The sequence below is a fragment of the Charadrius vociferus genome, unplaced genomic scaffold, assembly GCF_000708025.1.
Source record: "Charadrius vociferus isolate BGI_N301 unplaced genomic scaffold, ASM70802v2 scaffold54, whole genome shotgun sequence".
In the NCBI taxonomy this organism is placed as follows: domain Eukaryota; kingdom Metazoa; phylum Chordata; class Aves; order Charadriiformes; family Charadriidae; genus Charadrius; species Charadrius vociferus.
Window position 1 is genome coordinate 2,355,494 of NW_009648350.1, and position 18,944 is coordinate 2,374,437.

Consider the following 18,944-nt stretch of genomic DNA (forward strand, 5'->3'; position numbering starts at 1 on the left):
CTCCGCGCGAAGCCGCGGCGGCCCGCGGGGGGGGAGAGGGATTGGAACACCCCCGGGGGGCTGTGGGTGGAACACCCCGAGGGGGGATGTCGATCACCCAGAGAGGGGGTCGGAGCATCCCCCCCCGGTTCTCCCGGAGCCGAGGTGGGCTTTTCCCCCTCTTCCTCAATAGCGAGGGTGGTCCCGGCATACTCTATATCGAGACAGCTTTTCATCAGTTGCTCATCAGCATGCTAATTGCTGTATGACTAATTATGCCCTGAATTCCAGTTGATTTTCTTAATGAGACAGCTGGGTTAATTATGTAATCGTATGATTACATTAGCCTAGAGTGCCCTGGCGAAAAGTAACGCAGGCGGGAGCGTGATGTCAGCGGCGGAGCCGCGCTCACAAGGGGGTGCATTCATCGCTGCCTAATGACGGGGGACCCACCGGGCTCTTTGTGTAAACACTTATATTGAATTATTAAGATCCGTGTCTTTTTCCAGCTTGCAGAATGAGGGGGGAATGGGTTGGTGGGTTGGGTGGATGGATGGGTGGGTGGGTTTTTTTTGTTAAGCGAAAACTCATTTTGGAAGTTGAGCTGGTCATCGATAGTCCCATGAAACCTCCGGGGCTGGGGCTGGTGTGGCCAGCGTGGGGCTGCCTCCGGCTCCTCACGTAAGGTGCTGGTTTCGTAGAACAATTATAGAGTCACAGAATGGTTTGGGCTGGAAGGGACCTTAAAGCTCATCTAGTTCCGTCCCCCATGGGCAGGGACACCTCCCCCCAGCCCAGGTTGCTCCAAGCCCCGTCCAACCTGGCCTCGAACACCTCCAGGGATGGGGCAGCCACAGCCTCTGTTTTGGTGAGATGTGTCTTTGTGGTTCTTTTAAAATTGGTCTTAAAGTACGTAGTTCACATGTATATGCAGCAACAACAAATTGGTTCTCTTGCACTGCTGTTCAAAAAAGCGCTCTCATCGGGGTTGTATGTGGTGTGAGGGCAGTCAGAGAGGTGTTACTGTGGCTGCGTTGCACCAGCTTGTTTGATGTGAAGTATTAACTGCTATAAAAATTACGTTACATTTGTAACCTTAATGTTTTTCACGGCTGCGTTCATTGAGACATGCCCATCCACCTCCTTTATGAGGACAGAAGCTCGTCTGTAAGGGGACCAGTGTGGTGTGTCACAGCGGTGAGCGCAGGGACGCGCTCGGGGAGCTGCTTGTGAAACGGTACCAAAAGGGCAATTCATTGGGCAGTAAGGGCAGGAATGGGCTTTGTGGATACTGGTTTTAAACTACGGCAGTCATTGTTTCTGGTATGGTGGCGTTGAGGGGGCCTTATTGGGGATTGGATCCAGACATGCCGGGCTGCGTACCAGCACGTGGTACAGAGGACTGCTCTGGGGGGGTACAGGATGCAACAAGTGGACCAGGAAAGCAGAACGGAATAGGAAGCGGTAGAAAAAACCATACTAAATCTAGTATAAAAATAGACATCTCAATTTACTCTTGGGCAATAATGATCTTGCAAAACACTTTTTCAAGTTCTGGATGATCAGATTCCTTTTACCAGTTTTCTCATTTCTTATTTATCTTGTGCCTAGCAGGGATTCTGAACTTTTGCAAGGTAGAGATGATTCAGAATAAGAGAATAATTTGCGATGAGTTTTCCACGTTTTAGCGTTAAGTGAGATGATTTTTCTCTTACAGATCATAGAAAGGGCATTTCCTTCTGTGCTTCTCTCCATAAGCTAGTGCCACTTGATTTTTTTTTGAAATGTGTGTGCCTGTTGTTTGTGTAATGAATCGAAAGTTTTGGTCCATTGCTTGTTTAAAAATTCAGTGACCTCCTGTTAAATGACATGAAACATACTTTGTAAGTCTGGTTAATATAAAAAGGTATGCTTTTTCATGCGTGCGTATGTTGGGAAAAGGAGAGTATTTTTATTTATTTTAAAATCCACTCCACTCAGGTAAGAAAAAAGCTGTTCTGACTGTAAGGTTTATACCTGTTTCAAAATAATTGGTGTTTATAAATACTTCAGAAATCATGGGGTTTTAGGGTTTTTGAGATTAAAGAGCATGTTGGGGCTTGCCATGAGAAATCAAGTACTTGTCCCTCTGCCCAAAATGTCTTGGTCGTTTTATTGTCATGCAATGATTAGTTTTCTTTAATGCAGTTAGTAAAAATTCAGTCCAAGAGGTGCTTCGGCCATGGGTTTTTTTAACATGTCCTTAAGCAGTATTCAGTGGCTGTAGGCCATTAGTCCTTCAAATAGGCTCTAGTAAAGTTTGAAGTTCAATGCACAGAGACTGTTTATACATTTTGTTTGTTCTGCCACTGTTTTGCTACTTGAACATTAACCTTTAATAGAGCTAAATTAAATATACATGTCCTGATGAATAATTATGAGATTGCAACCATTTTCGTTTTGTACATAAAGCTTCTCAGGGATCACAAATTTGACTAAAGATTTAGTTATTATTCGCTTCATAATGCCCATGTTATTTTTGTCTTGTAATTCTTTACTGATTTAAATATATGTGTATTTGGAGCAAAATACTTTTTATGGGTGTCCGGGCTTTTTTACAATGGGCATGTTAAAACGAGGGGGAAAAGTGCACCCACAATTTTGTAACGTTCAGTTTCTTTCATTGTGGCATTTTAACACTTTTATAGAAATATCAGAGCTGGAGCTTAAGATCCCTGCCCTATACGTGTTGCGGTTCCTGTAACAAGACATGGGTAGATTGAGACAATCCAGCCTTTCTTTATGTTCAGCAGATGAATGTCCCAGGCTAGCTCTTTCGGAGGAGTGCTGAGCTGCAAAAGTGCGACAAAATGGTCATTCCAGCTAAAGGTCGGCAGACCTACATGGGAGAAGGATGATGTTGTGACAGCCCGTACTGTAATTGGACCATACATAAATATTGCAGGGCCTTTAACTTGTGCTACTGCTGTGACTTAAACTTTATATTTAATTCCTTACCTGTACCTCCATCTCTGCCATGATAACATTTTAAGTTTGATTTATTATAAATATTTTAATACAGATAATAATAACGAAAAGTATTTGGCCTAAAAAGCATAAATGAAAAAGCTATGTAGTCATAAACTATGTATGTACAGAGAACAGATGACAAGCAACCTAGATTTTGTATTATGAACAGGGTAATGCCATAAGCTGTTGAAGAACCGAAGTAACAAAATGCAGCAGGCTGCTACTTATAATGTCTCTGAGCTCAACATAACCCAGTACTATTCTTTTATAAACTATGAAACAACGCTGGCATATTGAAAAAACACACAGGCTCATGCTTAATGTGTTAACAGAGGTACAATAGACTTATTATGTGTTTCCAGAGACTGAGGGTGGTCTGAAAAATTAATGACTGTGGTGGTTGAAAATTAAGTGAACTCCCTAATATATACTGTTGTTGATCCACTGAGTTTGGTGTTTAGCATTCCTCAACAGGAGACTAAATCTTTGCAGCCATTTCACAAGAGATGCTGGCGCCCATAACAGAAATGTATTCAATAATCTTTTATAAGTCTATCAGACTCCAGCATTTTCCTATTCTGCCTGGGAAGAAGTCCCAGAATAAATCACGCACACGTCAGGTGTGTGCTAAGGACTCTCTTCAGCAGAAGGGGACGAACAGCAGAGAATTAATGCTGAGAGGACATTCAGAATAATTTCTAATTTCTATTCAATCAGTAGTATAAGAAACAGAGGGAACGAGTCACAAACCCCAAAGTTCATGGAATTAATTACATTCATACAGTATTTCTGATTATTATTGATCTGTCAATTGGAAAAAGTATCGCTCAGATCTCCAGTACCCTTTTTGAGCTCAGCTCTGCGGGGGGGCACAATTTGCTTCAGAAATTCACTCCCGCAGAAGCAGAGGTATGTGAGGGACACTAGCTGTCAGTGAGCTGTGCAGTTTGTTTGCTTTTTACCCCAAAATTCTCATTTTGCAAACAAAAATTTGAAACTTAAGACTCTCACATGCCTTCCTATCATGACTGTCTGCACCCAGAGACAGTGCCCTGTGGATTAACGCCAGGATGAATGCGGCACACCCCAATTTAAAGGGTAACATAAATACAATGAACTATCTCTGTTTTTTGAAGTTTGCAGGATATGAGGTGAGGAACATACAGGAAAAATAACTCAAAGCAGGGCCTTACTGGCACTTAAAATGGATATTAATAGAGAAAAAAGAACGTTTGTGCTCTGAAGTTGCAGAAGTGTCCCTTTTATCTTATGTTTTATTTTGCTGTTTCTTTTTCAGATCCAGTTCCAGCCTTGGATTTAGGACAGCAGCTTCAGCTGAAGGTTCAACGTATGCACGATATTGAAACAGAGAACCAGAAACTTAGGGAAACTCTAGAGGAATACAATAAAGAATTCGCTGAGGTGAAAAATCAGGGTAGGTTGCAAATGTATTTGTTTACTGGGTTTTAATGCATACTGAAATTCAAAGCCTGGGATTAAATTCAGTTTTATTTCTTATAGATAGGGTTGGTAGTAGCACTGAAATTAAATAAAGTATAATAGTCTGTTATAACCACTTCTGTATTTAGACCTATAGATATGACTTTGGGTAGACTCTTTGGATTTCTTTAAAACTTTCATCTTCTGTAGCACCAGTTAGAGATTGGTGCTGTATCCAGTATTCTATACACACATACAAATCTGTACAAAATGGAACTTTTCCTGTTCTCTGTTTTTCCTTATCTAAATCTGAAATGTGTTACTGGAGTACATTCAGCATATGTACTTTATATTTACTCTAGACACTATCCATAGAGCAATGTAAATACAAGCTAATACTATTTAATTATTTAAGTAAGTTTTAATGAGACCAGAGTACATGAAAATACACAAAAATCACAATGAGATTTAAAGGTTGTTGTTTTTAAGACTGTTTGAGTTTTCTTATGATTCAGAAGAAAGTTTCTGGCACCAGGAAGCAAAATTTGCTCAGTTGTACACGTACTTGCCTATACATGGGACTTTTCATTTCCATGTTTAATATTCAGTTCTGGGTGGTGGAAAGGTAAATTTTCTAGGCATTTGGGAAAAAGATATATATTTTTTATACTATGGAACTGTTGCACCCAAGTGGGTAACATTTGAAAGCAACAGTAGCAGCTAAGTTGGTTCTGTTCCATCTCATTTTCAGCAGAAGGAGCATATATGCAGTTATATATTTTGTTTTAACATAGAGGGTGGGGTGTGACGTGTGGAGAGGACAGGTACCAGCATTCAGCCTGGGCTGCAAAAGATGTCACCTGGGAGCTGTAATGCTCTAAGTGCGACAGCATCTTTGCTGGAAATGTAGAATAATGGCAATTCACCGTGCAGTTTTCCTGAGGCTATGCATCCTGTATGTCCAGGCACGACATAGGGGTTTATCCCAGAAAGTGGAAGAGATCTCACTTTCCTGTTTTTTTTTGCTGCAACCACTCATAAACTGGCATCTTTTATTTTCCCTGGTGTGCAGTAGCTTCCTTTCTGTAGTCTTTGCCTTGTTTTTCACTCCAGTGCAATAGTTTTACACTCTATTTCAAACCGGGATTAATAAGATATCCAGGGAAAAGCCTGTTGGTAGCTAAGGGTGCTTTGATCAGTTAATCTCTTTGTTTGGAGGGCTGTGTATGAGCGCTACAGTGCCTGTAAGATCTTCTTCCAAACCTGGTATAAATGGCAGTGGCTAACAAGCTTTAGCTGACCTGAACGGTAAAGAAGGCACTTAGTTCTTCAAGCAATGTAGAGGATTAAACTCTGCTTGTCCAACACATCTATTGTTAGTTGCCTAAAGGTAAAAACAGGTTTTGTTAGAAAAGTCATATTTTTTCCCATATTTGTGCACTTCTTGTATTCATTTCTGCAGTTTTGTTTCCTCTTAAAATGAAGCATTCAGACTTTGTCAAGATGCAACTGTGTGCGTTTCCATGAGGTTATTTTGCTCTCTGCTTCTGCATACACCTGAATACTTTTGCAGATTTATGTCTGAAAATACCTGGAGCAAAGGTGTCTCCAGTACAAAGAGTATGTCCTTTGTACCTACGGCCGAGCATCCTTTTGTCTGTGAAGGAGCATCCTTTGCTTATTCAGGAAAAGATCAGAAGTTGTATTACTTCCCGGATCTGAGAGAAGAATTTCCCTTTGCTTAAAAAAAAAGAAAAAGAAAAAAAGAAGTGACATGTCCTTTTCACGGCCTATTACTCAGTAATGAGCCTCATCTGATTTTTGCACGGCTAGCAAAATCCCGCTCCTTCATTCAAAAGTAGCTGGTTTGCTGGCAATCGTTTTTACCGCTCTGCCCCCGGCTTTTCTTGTGGTCACAGTGACCCAAGCTGCTTTCGGTGTAATTCCCAGACAGCGGACCTTGTCACCAGCTATCTACTGTCTGGCTTTGGAGTTCTCCAGTCAAGTCTAACAGTTTAGACTTTGAAAGTATTATGCATGGGTTTGTGTGATATTATTGGGATTTTTTTTCCCCAAGTCCATAGGCTTTACTTTTCATAGTAGAGTTTGCTTTTCTACAATGTTTCTGCAGAATGAGAAACTTATGTCTAAAGGTATTTTTTCCTAAAACGTAGTTAACGGCATCTGTTAATAAGCTGATGTCTCTAAACCACCGCATCTCTGTGTAAGTACATTGAAGTGTATTGCAAGCTGCGACTCTTCTGGCAGTCTGACGCTTTTTCCAAATTCCATTATTGTTACAAAGCATACTCTGGTGAATGTCCTGCTTTTCCTCTTAGGAGCCCTATAAGGATTGAGGCTTTTCCTGTGGGTGGGATCAAAGGGCTTTCACGTAGGAACAGATCGGGGCACATAACAAGATGCTGTCCATCAGAGGCTGTGCCGTAACGCAGCAGGTTTATGCATCTTCTCTCATCCATTACCAGGCACAGTAAATGCAAGATACCTTCTTTATCTGAGAGAAGGGTTTCTGCAAATTCCCTGGAAGGCTACAAGTGCACTCAGAAAGTTATAGTAGTTAATGCGTGTGTGTCAAACCCAGTGTCGATGGCAAGGCAGTTAGAGCAACTAGAATATGAAGGGCTCCAGAGTGTCTGTTGAATCTGATCTACTGTTAGTACAGCGGTTAAATCTTAACTGCCGTATTTTTCATCAGTTGTGAAGCAGAATGTAGCTGTATCCCAGATATGCGTTCAATTAGTGTTAGATTGCATCTGTGCATGAACCATAGTAAAACTGCCTCTTTTTACACGAGCGCAGTTACGTGAATTATCTGTCCTATGTGTAAATGCATACTTAAACCTACACTGGGACTTTATTAATCTCCGCTCAGCAGCGAGCTAATTTGAGACTAGTCAACAAGGTGATATTATATTTTACAATGGATTTTTTTTTTAAATTTTTTTTTAAAGTCATGTTAGAGGAACCTTCTTCACTCTGCTTTCCAGCAAACTCCATTGATCCTTCTCAACCTAAACACTTAAAGTTCAATTTAACATTTAGGGAGTAAAAGGTCTCCAAAGGGACTCATATCCATTGATTTTGTGTCAGAGTTGAAGAGCTAAAGTTTAAAACACACTGAGCCTACAGGGTAAAGAAAGCCTTGTGTTGTGGAACCACGTGGAGCTGTGTAAACTCATTCTTCCCCTATTGTTTTTCTGTAGAGGTTACAATAAAAGCACTTAAAGAGAAAATCCGAGAATATGAACAGACCCTGAAGAACCAAGCGGAGAATATAGCCCTTGAAAAAGAACAAAAGTTACAAAATGATTTTGCGGAGAAGGAGAGGTGAGTGTGTGTGAGTGCCTCTGTAGGTATTGTAGAGGAGGAGAGCTGTGTTTTTCTGTTTAATCTTCCCAGCCAGGACTCTCTCCAGTGTACTGAGACAGCTCATATATTGAGCGATTCTGGTGATTTATGTGTTTGACACGGAATCATTTGATACTCAACTTTGCACAGAAAAACAATCGTGAAAGTATGGAAGTAAAACAAGGACAGATTGTTTCTTCGTGGTGGTGGTGTGTGGGGAGGTGTCATGTTCAGAAGGGTGCAAACCTGCTTTTATTCTTCACTGGCTGTATTGTCCTTTGTGACACTAATCTTTCTCCATTAGCCGACAGCGTAATTCAGTCTGCTGTGCTGCTTTGTGTGTCACAGTACCATTGTACAATCTGTACAACCCTGAGCTGTTTAAGATGAAACGCTGTACCCAAGAGCCGGGGCAAAATATACGTCACCCCTGCTCCTATGGTAATGTCTGAGAGAGGGATGTGTTCCTGAACTGTCCTGGAAAGGTTTGCGTATTCCTACATAGCAAAATTAAGAAGTAATTTAGTTTTTTATTACTGATTTTTGGAAGCATCTTGGATGCATTTCTAATCTTTTGCAAAGGAGCAAGGAATGTTTAAATCTCGTAGGTTAGTGAGAAAACAAATTAGGCAGGATGAGACCAAGAGTCTTAAAATGGTGTTCTTTCGCTCCCTTGAGAATTTGTTTCTCCCATGGAGCAATGGCACTGAAGCTATAATACGTTCAACTTAGTGTGGAAGCCCTTCAGTTTGCACGAGCTTTCTAGTTGGTGGGTTGGTTGTTTCAATTCAGGTCTGAGTGGGAAGAATCTACCCGTGAATGCAAAGCTTTTTTTAATTCATCAATTACTTTTTGGTTACTTTTTGATAAGTAGCATGTAAGCAGTGGCTTTAACAAGTGCCAATTTAGATGTGCTTAAAAATAAAATAGAATAGCAGGTCATGGAATGGAAATAAAAGTGTGTATAAGAGAGGTTTTGAATTCTCGAAGTATTATAATATGGTATGAAGGGAACTGACGCATGTTTCTCACTATAAATAGTTATTAACCTGGTCAGCAGTGTTGGAGAATAAATTTATGCGCCCTGTGGAGTGCGAGTAGGATGCTGGTAGTTTCATAAGCAATTTCACAATTCTGAAATCTGCAGAATATCTTAAAAGCGATGTCGTAAAAAGCAGCGACTCCTGGGAGATGCTGGAGCAACTCCCTTTCAAAGATGAGTTTTATAACTCCTGCAGCCGTTAGCAAGGAGCGTAGTGGCTGTGTGGCCAGATGATGTTAAAACGTGTATAACTGACACAAACAAGAAAATATTGCCTGTGGACGTCAGACATGTGAGCATATTACAGGTTTGCTCATGTTATATAGAAAATATCGATGTGAGATTTGTTTTGAAATATGCGTGTTTTTTGAAGAGTAGCTAATAATATTACTGCATTTGGCATCCACTGCAGCTATGATGAAACAGCTGCCACATCTATTCAATATATCAGTTATGGCAACAAATTTCTTCATTATGACAGTAAAATGGAAATGTATCATTCTTCTTGTACTAACTTTGTACAACAGAGGGTGCTTGGTGACAATTTTCTTAATGTGTGTGACATTTCCAAAACAAATTATGCTCAAGAAAACCTTCCACTAAAGTTGTCATTTATATAGCAGTCAACTCTTGTATAATGTTCACAGCTTATGTTATGAGGTGGCTACGCTGTTAAAATTTTAATAAGTGGGACTGCAAAGTATGAACAGTTTTGCGATGTGACATGATTTATGGGTCCCATTGAAGCACCTTGTAGTCTGTGTGGTGTTGTCAGTTGTCTGATTACAGTTGAGACATTTAATCACTCTATCTTCCAAATTTGCAAAATACAAATAAGTTGTTTAACATGATTACGAGCTCTGTTCTCACCTCTTCCCTTCCCTTTACAGAAAACTGCAGGAGACACAGATGTCCACAGCCTCAAAGCTGGAAGAAGCCGAACACAAAGTTCAAGCTTTGCAAACAGGTTTGGCATCGCTATTCTGACCTATACCAATGATCAGGCTGGAGGTGAGAGGACCGAGATGGTTCAGTGTGTCAGGACTGTGTGTGAACCAACTCTTGCAAGTGCAAAGAGATCCAACAGAGCTTGAACGTGCTTTGCGAATCGGAGCTGCTTTTGGGCTTCACGCCTTAAGTGAACGCTTGTCTTGCAGCCAGTCTGTTGGTAAAGGCGGTGGGCAAGGCCACGCATGGAGCACGTACAGCGTTAGAGCATCGCTGCAATTACAGCAGGCCATGGAACTTTTTATCCATGTTGTGTTTTGCTCTGGTTTCACACATTTCTGAACTGTGATAAATACATGCAGTGATTTGGGTTCAGTATGAACCCAGTTTCTACTGGTGTGTCTTGCCTGTTGCTACGACTTGCTTGCCATTAATTTTCATCTCAGCATACTTACAGATTCCAGGTCTGGAGACATTTGGATTTGTTTGCTATGAGAAGACAAAAAATTTTAGTCACTGAGTTACTGCAATAAATATTTCAAACGAATAAGCAGTTTAGCCAGCTTAATAAGAAATTAATAATGTCTAGCTTTGTTAAGCAGAAACTGGGAATTTTTGCAATGTAAAAGAAATACTGTAAGAAATTGTGAAAAATCAAAAGCTATATTTTTACTAAGTCATAATGGTTTGTCTAGGTAGAAAGATAAAGCAAAGAATTTTTCATCAAGGGGTATATAGCTTTATTTATGGCTGAATAAAAGAAAAAGGAGTAGTCTTTTTGCTTTTCCCTGTTGTTACAGTGCTGTAATGCTTCATGTTTATGCCTTTTAGCCTTGGAAAAAACCAGAACAGAACTATTTGATCTGAAAACAAAATACGATGAAGAAACTACTGCAAAGTAAGATTTCACTGTTTTCTTTCTGTGTCTTCCTTCAGGGTATCACTTCTTTTTTGTTTTTGCATCCGTCTGTTGGAGACAGACGAGATGGAAGAGCCGGAGTCCAAATTTGTTGGAAAACATGGTCATAATTTGGCCTCCTATAGAGATATTATTAGTTTTCATATTTTCTTCCACCCAACAGGACACTTTTCCTGGCACGCTTGCCGCTGTATTCCTGGTTTCATTCTCAGGTGCTGCATCTACTATGTATCTCTTATGCTATGTATCTCTTACATTTTATTTAGAAATAGGGCAATTTCAGAAGTAAGATATTTACTGTAGTCTTCCAATCTTGGTGAAAATAAAGTTTAGTTTAGTAAAGGATTTGTTTCACTGTTAGGCACCCTGGTTCTTTCTGCTTTTGGGGTAGCAGTCATCAGTCTGTCAAATTGACCCCAAATTAGTGAGTAACGTTTTTGGCAGATTTTTCTTGTTTTTAAGTAGAACACGAAGGTAGTCTCAACAATATATATCCTCGTCTTCTTAATGGCTACTGTTTTCAATTATCCCCTGGTTTTATTAACAATCAGTGCAGGAAACAACAAAAGAGAGACAGACTTCTGCTGTTTTTCTTTGAACCCTTCATGTTTAAGGAAAGTTAGTAATGAGAAGGAATTCTCATGATCAGCAGTATTAAGCCTGAAGAGTCATTTCTGTGTCTGGAAATGGGATGGGAGAGAAGCAGCCATTTCAGATGGGTGTCCCTGGCCTGCTGTAAGGGCAAGGCTTGGAAGATGCATGTCATATCCCTGCGCCCACTACCCGTGTCCTGCAGAGCCCCAGCTTCACCTCCTCTTCCAGGTAGGCAGGTGATGGGGTGAACAGAGAGGAACAGGCGTGCTCCTGCCCTTAGCACCCACTCTGGTACAGGAGAAGGGGTAAGGGATAAGACTGTTGGCAGTCTCCGTGTTAGGCAAGAGAAACCGTAACCTAGGCTTGATGGGAGGAATGACACGGTCTTGTTTTTGTCTGTAGGTAAGTGCTCTCTGGTATGGCTCGTGGCACTCTAGGTAATACAGGTTTTTCAAAACCAGTCAAATTGGCAAAGAGTTTTAATTTCGTAGCATGTGGTTCTGCCAGCGCTAAGGATCCGATTCCCCACTGAGCACATGGGGAACTTGGGGCTTACAGAATTCAGACCACAGGAGTTAAGAATCAGTGCTTGGAGTTGAAACACCTTTTACAGCATTCAGTAGAATCTTTTAGGTAAATTTTGGGTTTGCTCTGTAAGTCCAGTTTCCTTTGAGTTCCATATAAGGTGATCAAAAGTATTTTTGTTCCCTCATTGATTTCATCCTTCTCTAAGAGACGCATACTAATGATGTTTCTGATGGAGCCTTAAATTACTGCAGATTGCCTTTATTTTTTTTTCTGCACATAACTGATGCTGGCAGCTCTGTGGCTGTTATTTTGTCTTGCAGTCGCTTTTGCAGGAACAGTCAGAGATCAGGGCTCTGTGGTCATAGGCACTGAACCTAATAACCCTCACCCTTTTTAATGTTTTTATTTGAAGAATGTTTGCTTCATTTTTTTTGATACTATTTTCCTAAGTACTGTGATTTATCTTATACTGAGCAAAAGATGTACTCTAAACTGTTTGTTTGCGTTTCTGATGCATTTCATTCTTTCAGAGAGATTCACACGGAAATATTTCCATACGATCTTGAATATGATTCTTAGCTAATATGTATAGAATTACATAAAATTAGTAGCATCTGCAGTAACAAGAAGTTTATTGTATTCTGTAGCAGAATGATTATGAAGGCTGGGTCTGGAATATAGTGATCATAGAGCTGAATCCTGAAGCAGACATTAAGCATGTACTTTATCTCCCAAACTAATGTACTGTGAAAACAAACTTGTAGGACCTAATAACAGCAGAAATATTTTATCATTGTTTTGGATATTTATGGCAGGAATAGTTCTTGCATAACAACAGTCATCTGTGGTGTTTGTAGCCCAAATTTTGCAATATGGAAATCTAGAAAAACATGAAAAGGGAACTGAATGTAGACAGTGAAATTGAGTCATCTATTTTAATTGTAAAAGCTGGGAGAAATGTTGAAAAAACACCAATAAAAACGGTGAAAGACAGTTTGATTCTTTTCTAAAAAGAAACCCTCTTTTGATCTAAGTCTGAAAAGCTACTTGTATTGCCAATTTTAATTTTATGTTTTAAAAACATGTGATTTTTATCTTAGGCCAGAATTGTTAGTTTTACAGACGCTTATTTGATGCAGATGAATTGGAGTGCCTTCAGGAAAAAAAGAGATAATTGTCAATTTTTTAAAGCTAACAGTACTTTTAAGATTTTCAGTTTTGGAATAAAGCTGCCTTTCAACTGTTTGTAACTTTGAAAATCTTTCAAACAAAAAGAAGCAAAAGAAATAGGCAGTAAGAAGTCTTCAATATCAGCATTAAGAAGTCTGAATTTTGTCCTAGTGACCGGTTGTTGCGATCTTCAAGTTGGAAATCGGTGTGTCACCTTGTTTGTTTATCTTTTCAAAAGGTCCCCGCTAGAAGTTCGATGTGCAAAGTGAGGTACGGAGGTAACTTGATGCTAGCGAGGCGTCTTCAAATGAGAACAGTGGCTGAAATTAAAATCTTCAGTCAAATTAGCTGGTGTCCTCCCAGGCTATCAAAATCCCCCCTTCCCTTTGCCAGCGATAGGTAACGCGCGCGGGAGGTGCTGCCCGTGGCCCTTCCCTGGCCCCTGCAGCCCGCAGGCACCCCGCGTGCGGGGCACTGAAGGTGTTAATGGCAAAAAAGAAGTTTATTATGTGCAGTCATTGCAGTCTGTCAGCTGGAATATCAGAAGCTGAATTTGACAAGATGGCAGCAGCAAAGTTTTCCATGTGTAGGCTTGAAGTAAAATGTAATTAGCCTTTATGTGCAGAACAAGGATCCATTGATGAATACAGCTGGTCTTTGTTTTCTTCTGTCATTGAGTGTGGGAGGTAAAAGTGTTCTTCTTCATGTTTATTAATACAAGATTCCTTAGACAAATGGCAAGCACAGTTTAATATTTGTTGGAACACAGAGGGGCTTGCCAAAACAGTTGTTGTGTAAGAGGATTTCAAGGTTTTCAGATTATAATCATCTCTGGGTTAAATAAATGAATGATTACTCTGCCTTTTTCAATTAAAGAGGCACATCTTCTCTCTCGAGGCCTGATACTGATTTTGTTTGCTGTCCCCCACATTTCTATCAGCAAACCTGGATTTAACCAACACTAGTGAGTTCGATCCGGAGATTCTATGGGAGCTGGAACTGAAAAGCAGACTCAGACCTGAGTTTTGGGAATATTAAAGAATGTCGACTTTCTCTTTTCCTAGTGCAACAGTCTTTTTTTTGGTCTTCCTCCTCTGTAGAAAAAGAAACATTCTTGTATGCATTTCCTCTGTTTTCTGGGACAGACTGTTCTCCTTGTTAACGTTGCTCTTTCGCTTCTGGTTCGCTGCGGAGTCCGAGCAAGCTTTCGGGATTCCCAGCTGAGCGGTTAATGCCCCCAGCCGGAATGGTTGAATTCCAGTTTTACATCAATTCCAGAGCCACCTCTTTGCTCCGACCTCTCCTCTCCCCCAACCTAAACGAATTCTAATTGGAAAAGGATCTTCGGTTGTAGCACATACAGTAGGCTTGTTACATTACTGTTAACATGTGGGCTGAGGCTCCCTGCCTTTGATGAAAGAAAATATCGAATTTCACTGAAATGCTACATTTTAACCAGTAAATGTTAAGTAGTCTTGTGAGGATTTTAGGTACTGCCCCCCCTTCTGCAATAAAAAGCCTTCGTAAACAACGCAAAGCAAAAATGTTTAGGTTAAGGCTGTCAGTCAAAGCAGCTCTGCTACTGCTTTTGTTACCTGTGCGGTTTTCTGACAGATACAGACTTTTTGTTCTTCTAAAAGGAGGTTTTCATGTTTACTAAACCGATCATCCTAAAACAACTACTTTCGATAACTTTTAGAAAAATATTTTGCCTTCCAGTATAGGAAGCAGAGAATTGTTGTCCTTTCATAGATTAGACTGATTTATTTTTTTTTTTTTGGCAACACAGCTAAGGATGACACAGGAGGGCATATTGGTGTAGCGTCATTAAGGCTGTACACTGGCGCAGTATTGCAAATTACCCCACCGTATAGATCCAGCTGACTTATTTTAATCCTGGACTGCATTTTAATGAAAACTAAATCTGGAAATGAGCAGAGCACGGTTGATAAAAGTGCAGTTTGCGAGCTGGCAGTCCCTGCTTTAGGATAAAGCAGAGTTTTCCATTGTTTTAGGGCCTGAATCGGAAAACTTGACTCACAGGATTTCAAGATCAGTATTTAATACTCCTTTTCTTGCAGCGGTCATAGAGCTCGGGCAGCGAGGCTGGGGATAGCGGGGTGGGCACCGTGCACGTACCTCTTACAAAGGCCGTCCCTGCCCTAAAGAGCTTACAGCGTGCTATCATGACAACGTAAAAGCAGGTAATGAAACAAATAGGTAGAAGCTCAGGAGTGGGAGGACAAAGTAATGCCTATTTTCATTCCTATATCCTGTTTGAAAATAAATCCTGAAGTAATCTGCCCGCAGTCGGGGGCGGGTGACAGATGGGGAGTGCCGGGGCAGGACAGGCGATGGTGTCACACCGGCAGGAGGGAAACGGCTCCTCCTGCTACCTGCACGCCGGTGCAAGGCGCCTGGGCCTCCAGATGTAGGGGAAGGAAGAGGTTTCATGGATTATACACCAAAAATGCAGTAACAGAAGGGGATGCCTGTGGTTTTTGGTTGTTTGGGGTGAAGGGTGCTCCTCTTCCTACTCGTTATCGAACATAACATAGAATAAAGTTCTGAAGATGTGGCTTTCTGCATGGAAGGAGTGTAGGATTGGGCTTGAAAATAGAGGACCAGTAGTTTTAGAGAATTCATGAAGAATTATTTCTGCCTAAAGTTATGTGATGGAATTGGAGTTCAAGTATTCATTTGAAATCTTCTGTTACATTGGGGCAAATCTCCGTTAACTTGGACTTCAGGGGAATAATTCCCAATATATAGTGAGAATTGAATTTGGCCTATGAATTATTTACTTTAATTTTTTTTAACAAATCTTTCTTGTTTAAGTGCTGGCTGGTACCGATATATCACTTTTCAAATGTTTGTAGTCTCCCATTTTGACTGTGCTCAGGGTCAAACTGAATAAAAAATAAAGTCATGCTCCCTCCAGCATCACATAATTACTGTGATAGATGGACTCAAATGTTGCTTCCCCCCATTGAGCATGAAATACTGTAGTTCGGGTGGTTGTGTTGTACATGATATGAAATAGCTTCTATTTGCTGTGCCTTTAAGGTCTTAAAGTTTCCTATTTCCTGTTCTTTTGATGAGTCATTAACTGCTCGTCTCTGGAATTATTGCTGTATTTAAAACGATTTCCCTAAAAACAGGAGATGGAGAGCTTCATAGGCCATGTCTCTTACAGTTTTTTCTCTTCTTAAGTTTCCTAGTCATACTGCCATCAGTGAAACCCCAGGAGTAGTGGTAATGGGGAGATGAGAAACCAGGGAAGACATTACAGAGAACTAATTTTTTTTTTTTTTAGGAAAAAAAAGGGAAGAAAAATTGAATGTCTTAAATGTTACAGAAAGCTTTGTCTGTATTTTACAATTTGAGATATTTGTTAAAAGTTTTAACTGTGCTTTATGCAAAACCCAATAGGCTGAAAGTCACTATGTAACATTAATATTTTGCTTAAAAACCTAGAAATGAAGATAAATGAAAATACTTTGGAAATCTGCTTCTTATTTTGATCTAAAGCTCTTGGGTGAAATAGGACTTGAAAGCCCATGTGCAAACCAGCCTTTTTTGTCAAATTTCTGGTTCAGCATACAGTCAAACAAGAAAAATTGCAGGATAGTATGCTGTAGGGAGTGAATTACAGTGTTACCATAAAACACTTGCCTTTGTGAAATGCCAAGTGCTGGCTTTGAAATGCTGTCATGAGCCTTTACTTTTGGTTAGGGAAACTGAGGCATGAGGAGTGAGTGTGATGCTCAGAGTCAGCAAGTCTGGTCTTGGCTGGAGTCTAGAAATGGGCAGACATGGGAATCATAATCCACAAATTGGCACAAATACTTTATTTATTTATTTATTTATGAGGATGCATTTCTGAGGACCCCGTCTAAATGGAGCATTTAGAGTTTGTAGGAGTTAGTGCCGTAGCTGGGCTGTTTTGTCTCTTTTGTTAGATTTGTAATGTTTGCAATTAGTTAATGTAACTTTTTGACAGCACAGAAGTGCCCTAGGTCCTTTCAGGTTTTTTTTAGTTTGTTTTTTAACCTCGAGTGAGACTCTTCAGTTCCTTTTTCTAGTATAGCCTAAAAGCTGGTGTTATTTAACAGCCCAAAGTAGAAAAAAATAGCCTTAGGGTATTCCAGCATATTCTAGTCATCACCCTCTTATCTATAACCTTGGGTTGACGTGAGATCCTGAGATGGAAATCTTTAAATAAATGCAAAGTACTGCATCAAAGGGTGTTGGGCTACTGTGCCAGCCATGCTCTTGGTCATCCTGACCCTGCCCGCAACCGCGGCTCCTTCCTGAACCGGGAGCGTGTTCCCGCAGTCCCAGCATGCCAGCGGGAGCTGGCTGTCCCTGCCAGGCCAACAGAAGGGCGATACAGTTTTTTGAGCCATCGTGGCACGGTAGCTCATTTTATCAGTAGGAGCTGAGCTGTGTGAGGTGCCTGGCAGGGCTGTGAGAGGGAGAGGAGGAGCGAGTTACAGGCAAGGAGCACCCTTCTTGCAAAGGCACAGCTGCCCCCCAGCACCGACAAGGTCCTTGGGCTCCCACGTCCCGGTCAGCTGAGCTTGGTTTCATGCAGCCCTTTCGTGTATGTCTACAAACTATAACAGTTTTGGGGTTTTGAATGCAAAGTAGCAAAGCAACAGAGCTGTTTTGGTAGAGGTCTCGCACTTCTTTGCGAGGTCCCGTCTGTGAAGGCAGGGAGGGCAGGTGGTTCTGCCGTGGCTCCTTCAGCACAGCTACTGCTGGGCTGGGCTGGTGGGGAAGGCAATCAGATAAACCCTTGAATCATCAGAAACAAATGGTTCATCTGTTTTCAATCGGGACCTGCCCTGTGCAGTATGCGGGGTTACCTATTTCCAGCCACAAAGCAAAGCCCTCCATCAGGCTCTAACTTGAACTGGCAGTTACTGCAGTAGTCGTCCCTACCTAACCATGCATTTAATGTGCGGGCTTTCCTTACTGGCGTTCTCTTGAAACCCTTCTTGTGCTCTGTAGATGGATTCCAGCTGCTTTTCCCACTCCCACGCAATGACAGTGAGGCAAAAAAATGAGTCACGTAGTGTGTGTTGTGCTCCCTCATTTAATGGAAAGAGATGGCTGTCCTGAACGAGAATGGAAGTTCAGGAAACTTTGTAAGGTCCCAAGCACCGAGGCTCTGTGTCCTGAAAAACAATCTCTTTCTTCTGCCTTTAACTTCTTTCCCTTTGGAAAGCCAGGCATTTGCCGTGAGAGCCGGCGGACCTGCTCTGCCATGTACCTCGTTGTTTCATACAGACAGCTTTCACATTCCTCCCGCGCTTTCGTTTGATTTTTTGATTGCCTCTTCCAAGAACAGGAAGGTGTGTGCTGTCACTGTCAGTGGCTGTATCTGCACAACCTTCGTGAAAGTATCCCTGGGCTCTTTCCTCATCAGACAGGTTTGTCGGCATCTCATTGAATGTATACCTAAATGTGTCCGATCCCATCCCTGACTTAAAATGTGACTGTGAAAGGCTGAGGGACTTGGGTCTCTTTAGTCTAGAGAAAAGAAGATTGAGGGGGGATCTTATTAATACTTACAAATACTTAATGGGAGGATGCCAGGGGGATGGGAGCAGTCTTTTTTCAGTGGTGCCCAGTGATAGGACGAGGGGTAATGGGCATAAACTTGAACATAGGAAGTTCCATCTTAACATGAGAAGGAACTTCTTTACTTTGAGGGTAGTGGAGCACTGGAACAGGCTGCCCAGAGAGGTGGTGGGGTCTCCCACTCTGGAGACATTCAAAACCCGCCTGGACGCTGTCCTGTGTAACGTGCTGTAGGTGACCCTGCTCTGGCAGGAGGGTTGGACTAGATGATCTCCAGAGGTCCCTTCCAACCCTAACAATTCTGTGAATTCTGTGAATTCTGTGATGCCACAGCTATAAGCCACCTTACTACAGAAA

The 18,944-nt window shown here is 41.2% G+C and overlaps 1 protein-coding gene across 1 annotated transcript in view; it reads left to right on the forward strand.

Annotated features, from left to right (window-relative positions):
• Positions 1-18,944, forward strand: part of CUX1 (cut-like homeobox 1) — a 210,345-nt gene that overhangs the window by 97,579 nt on the left and 93,822 nt on the right. Inside the window, exons 7-10 of the mRNA XM_009885195.1 lie at positions 4,286-4,423; positions 7,653-7,776; positions 9,730-9,806; positions 10,619-10,685. Of these exons, the coding sequence (XP_009883497.1) occupies positions 4,286-4,423; positions 7,653-7,776; positions 9,730-9,806; positions 10,619-10,685 (406 nt within the window). The remainder of the gene's footprint in view (positions 1-4,285; positions 4,424-7,652; positions 7,777-9,729; positions 9,807-10,618; positions 10,686-18,944) is intronic.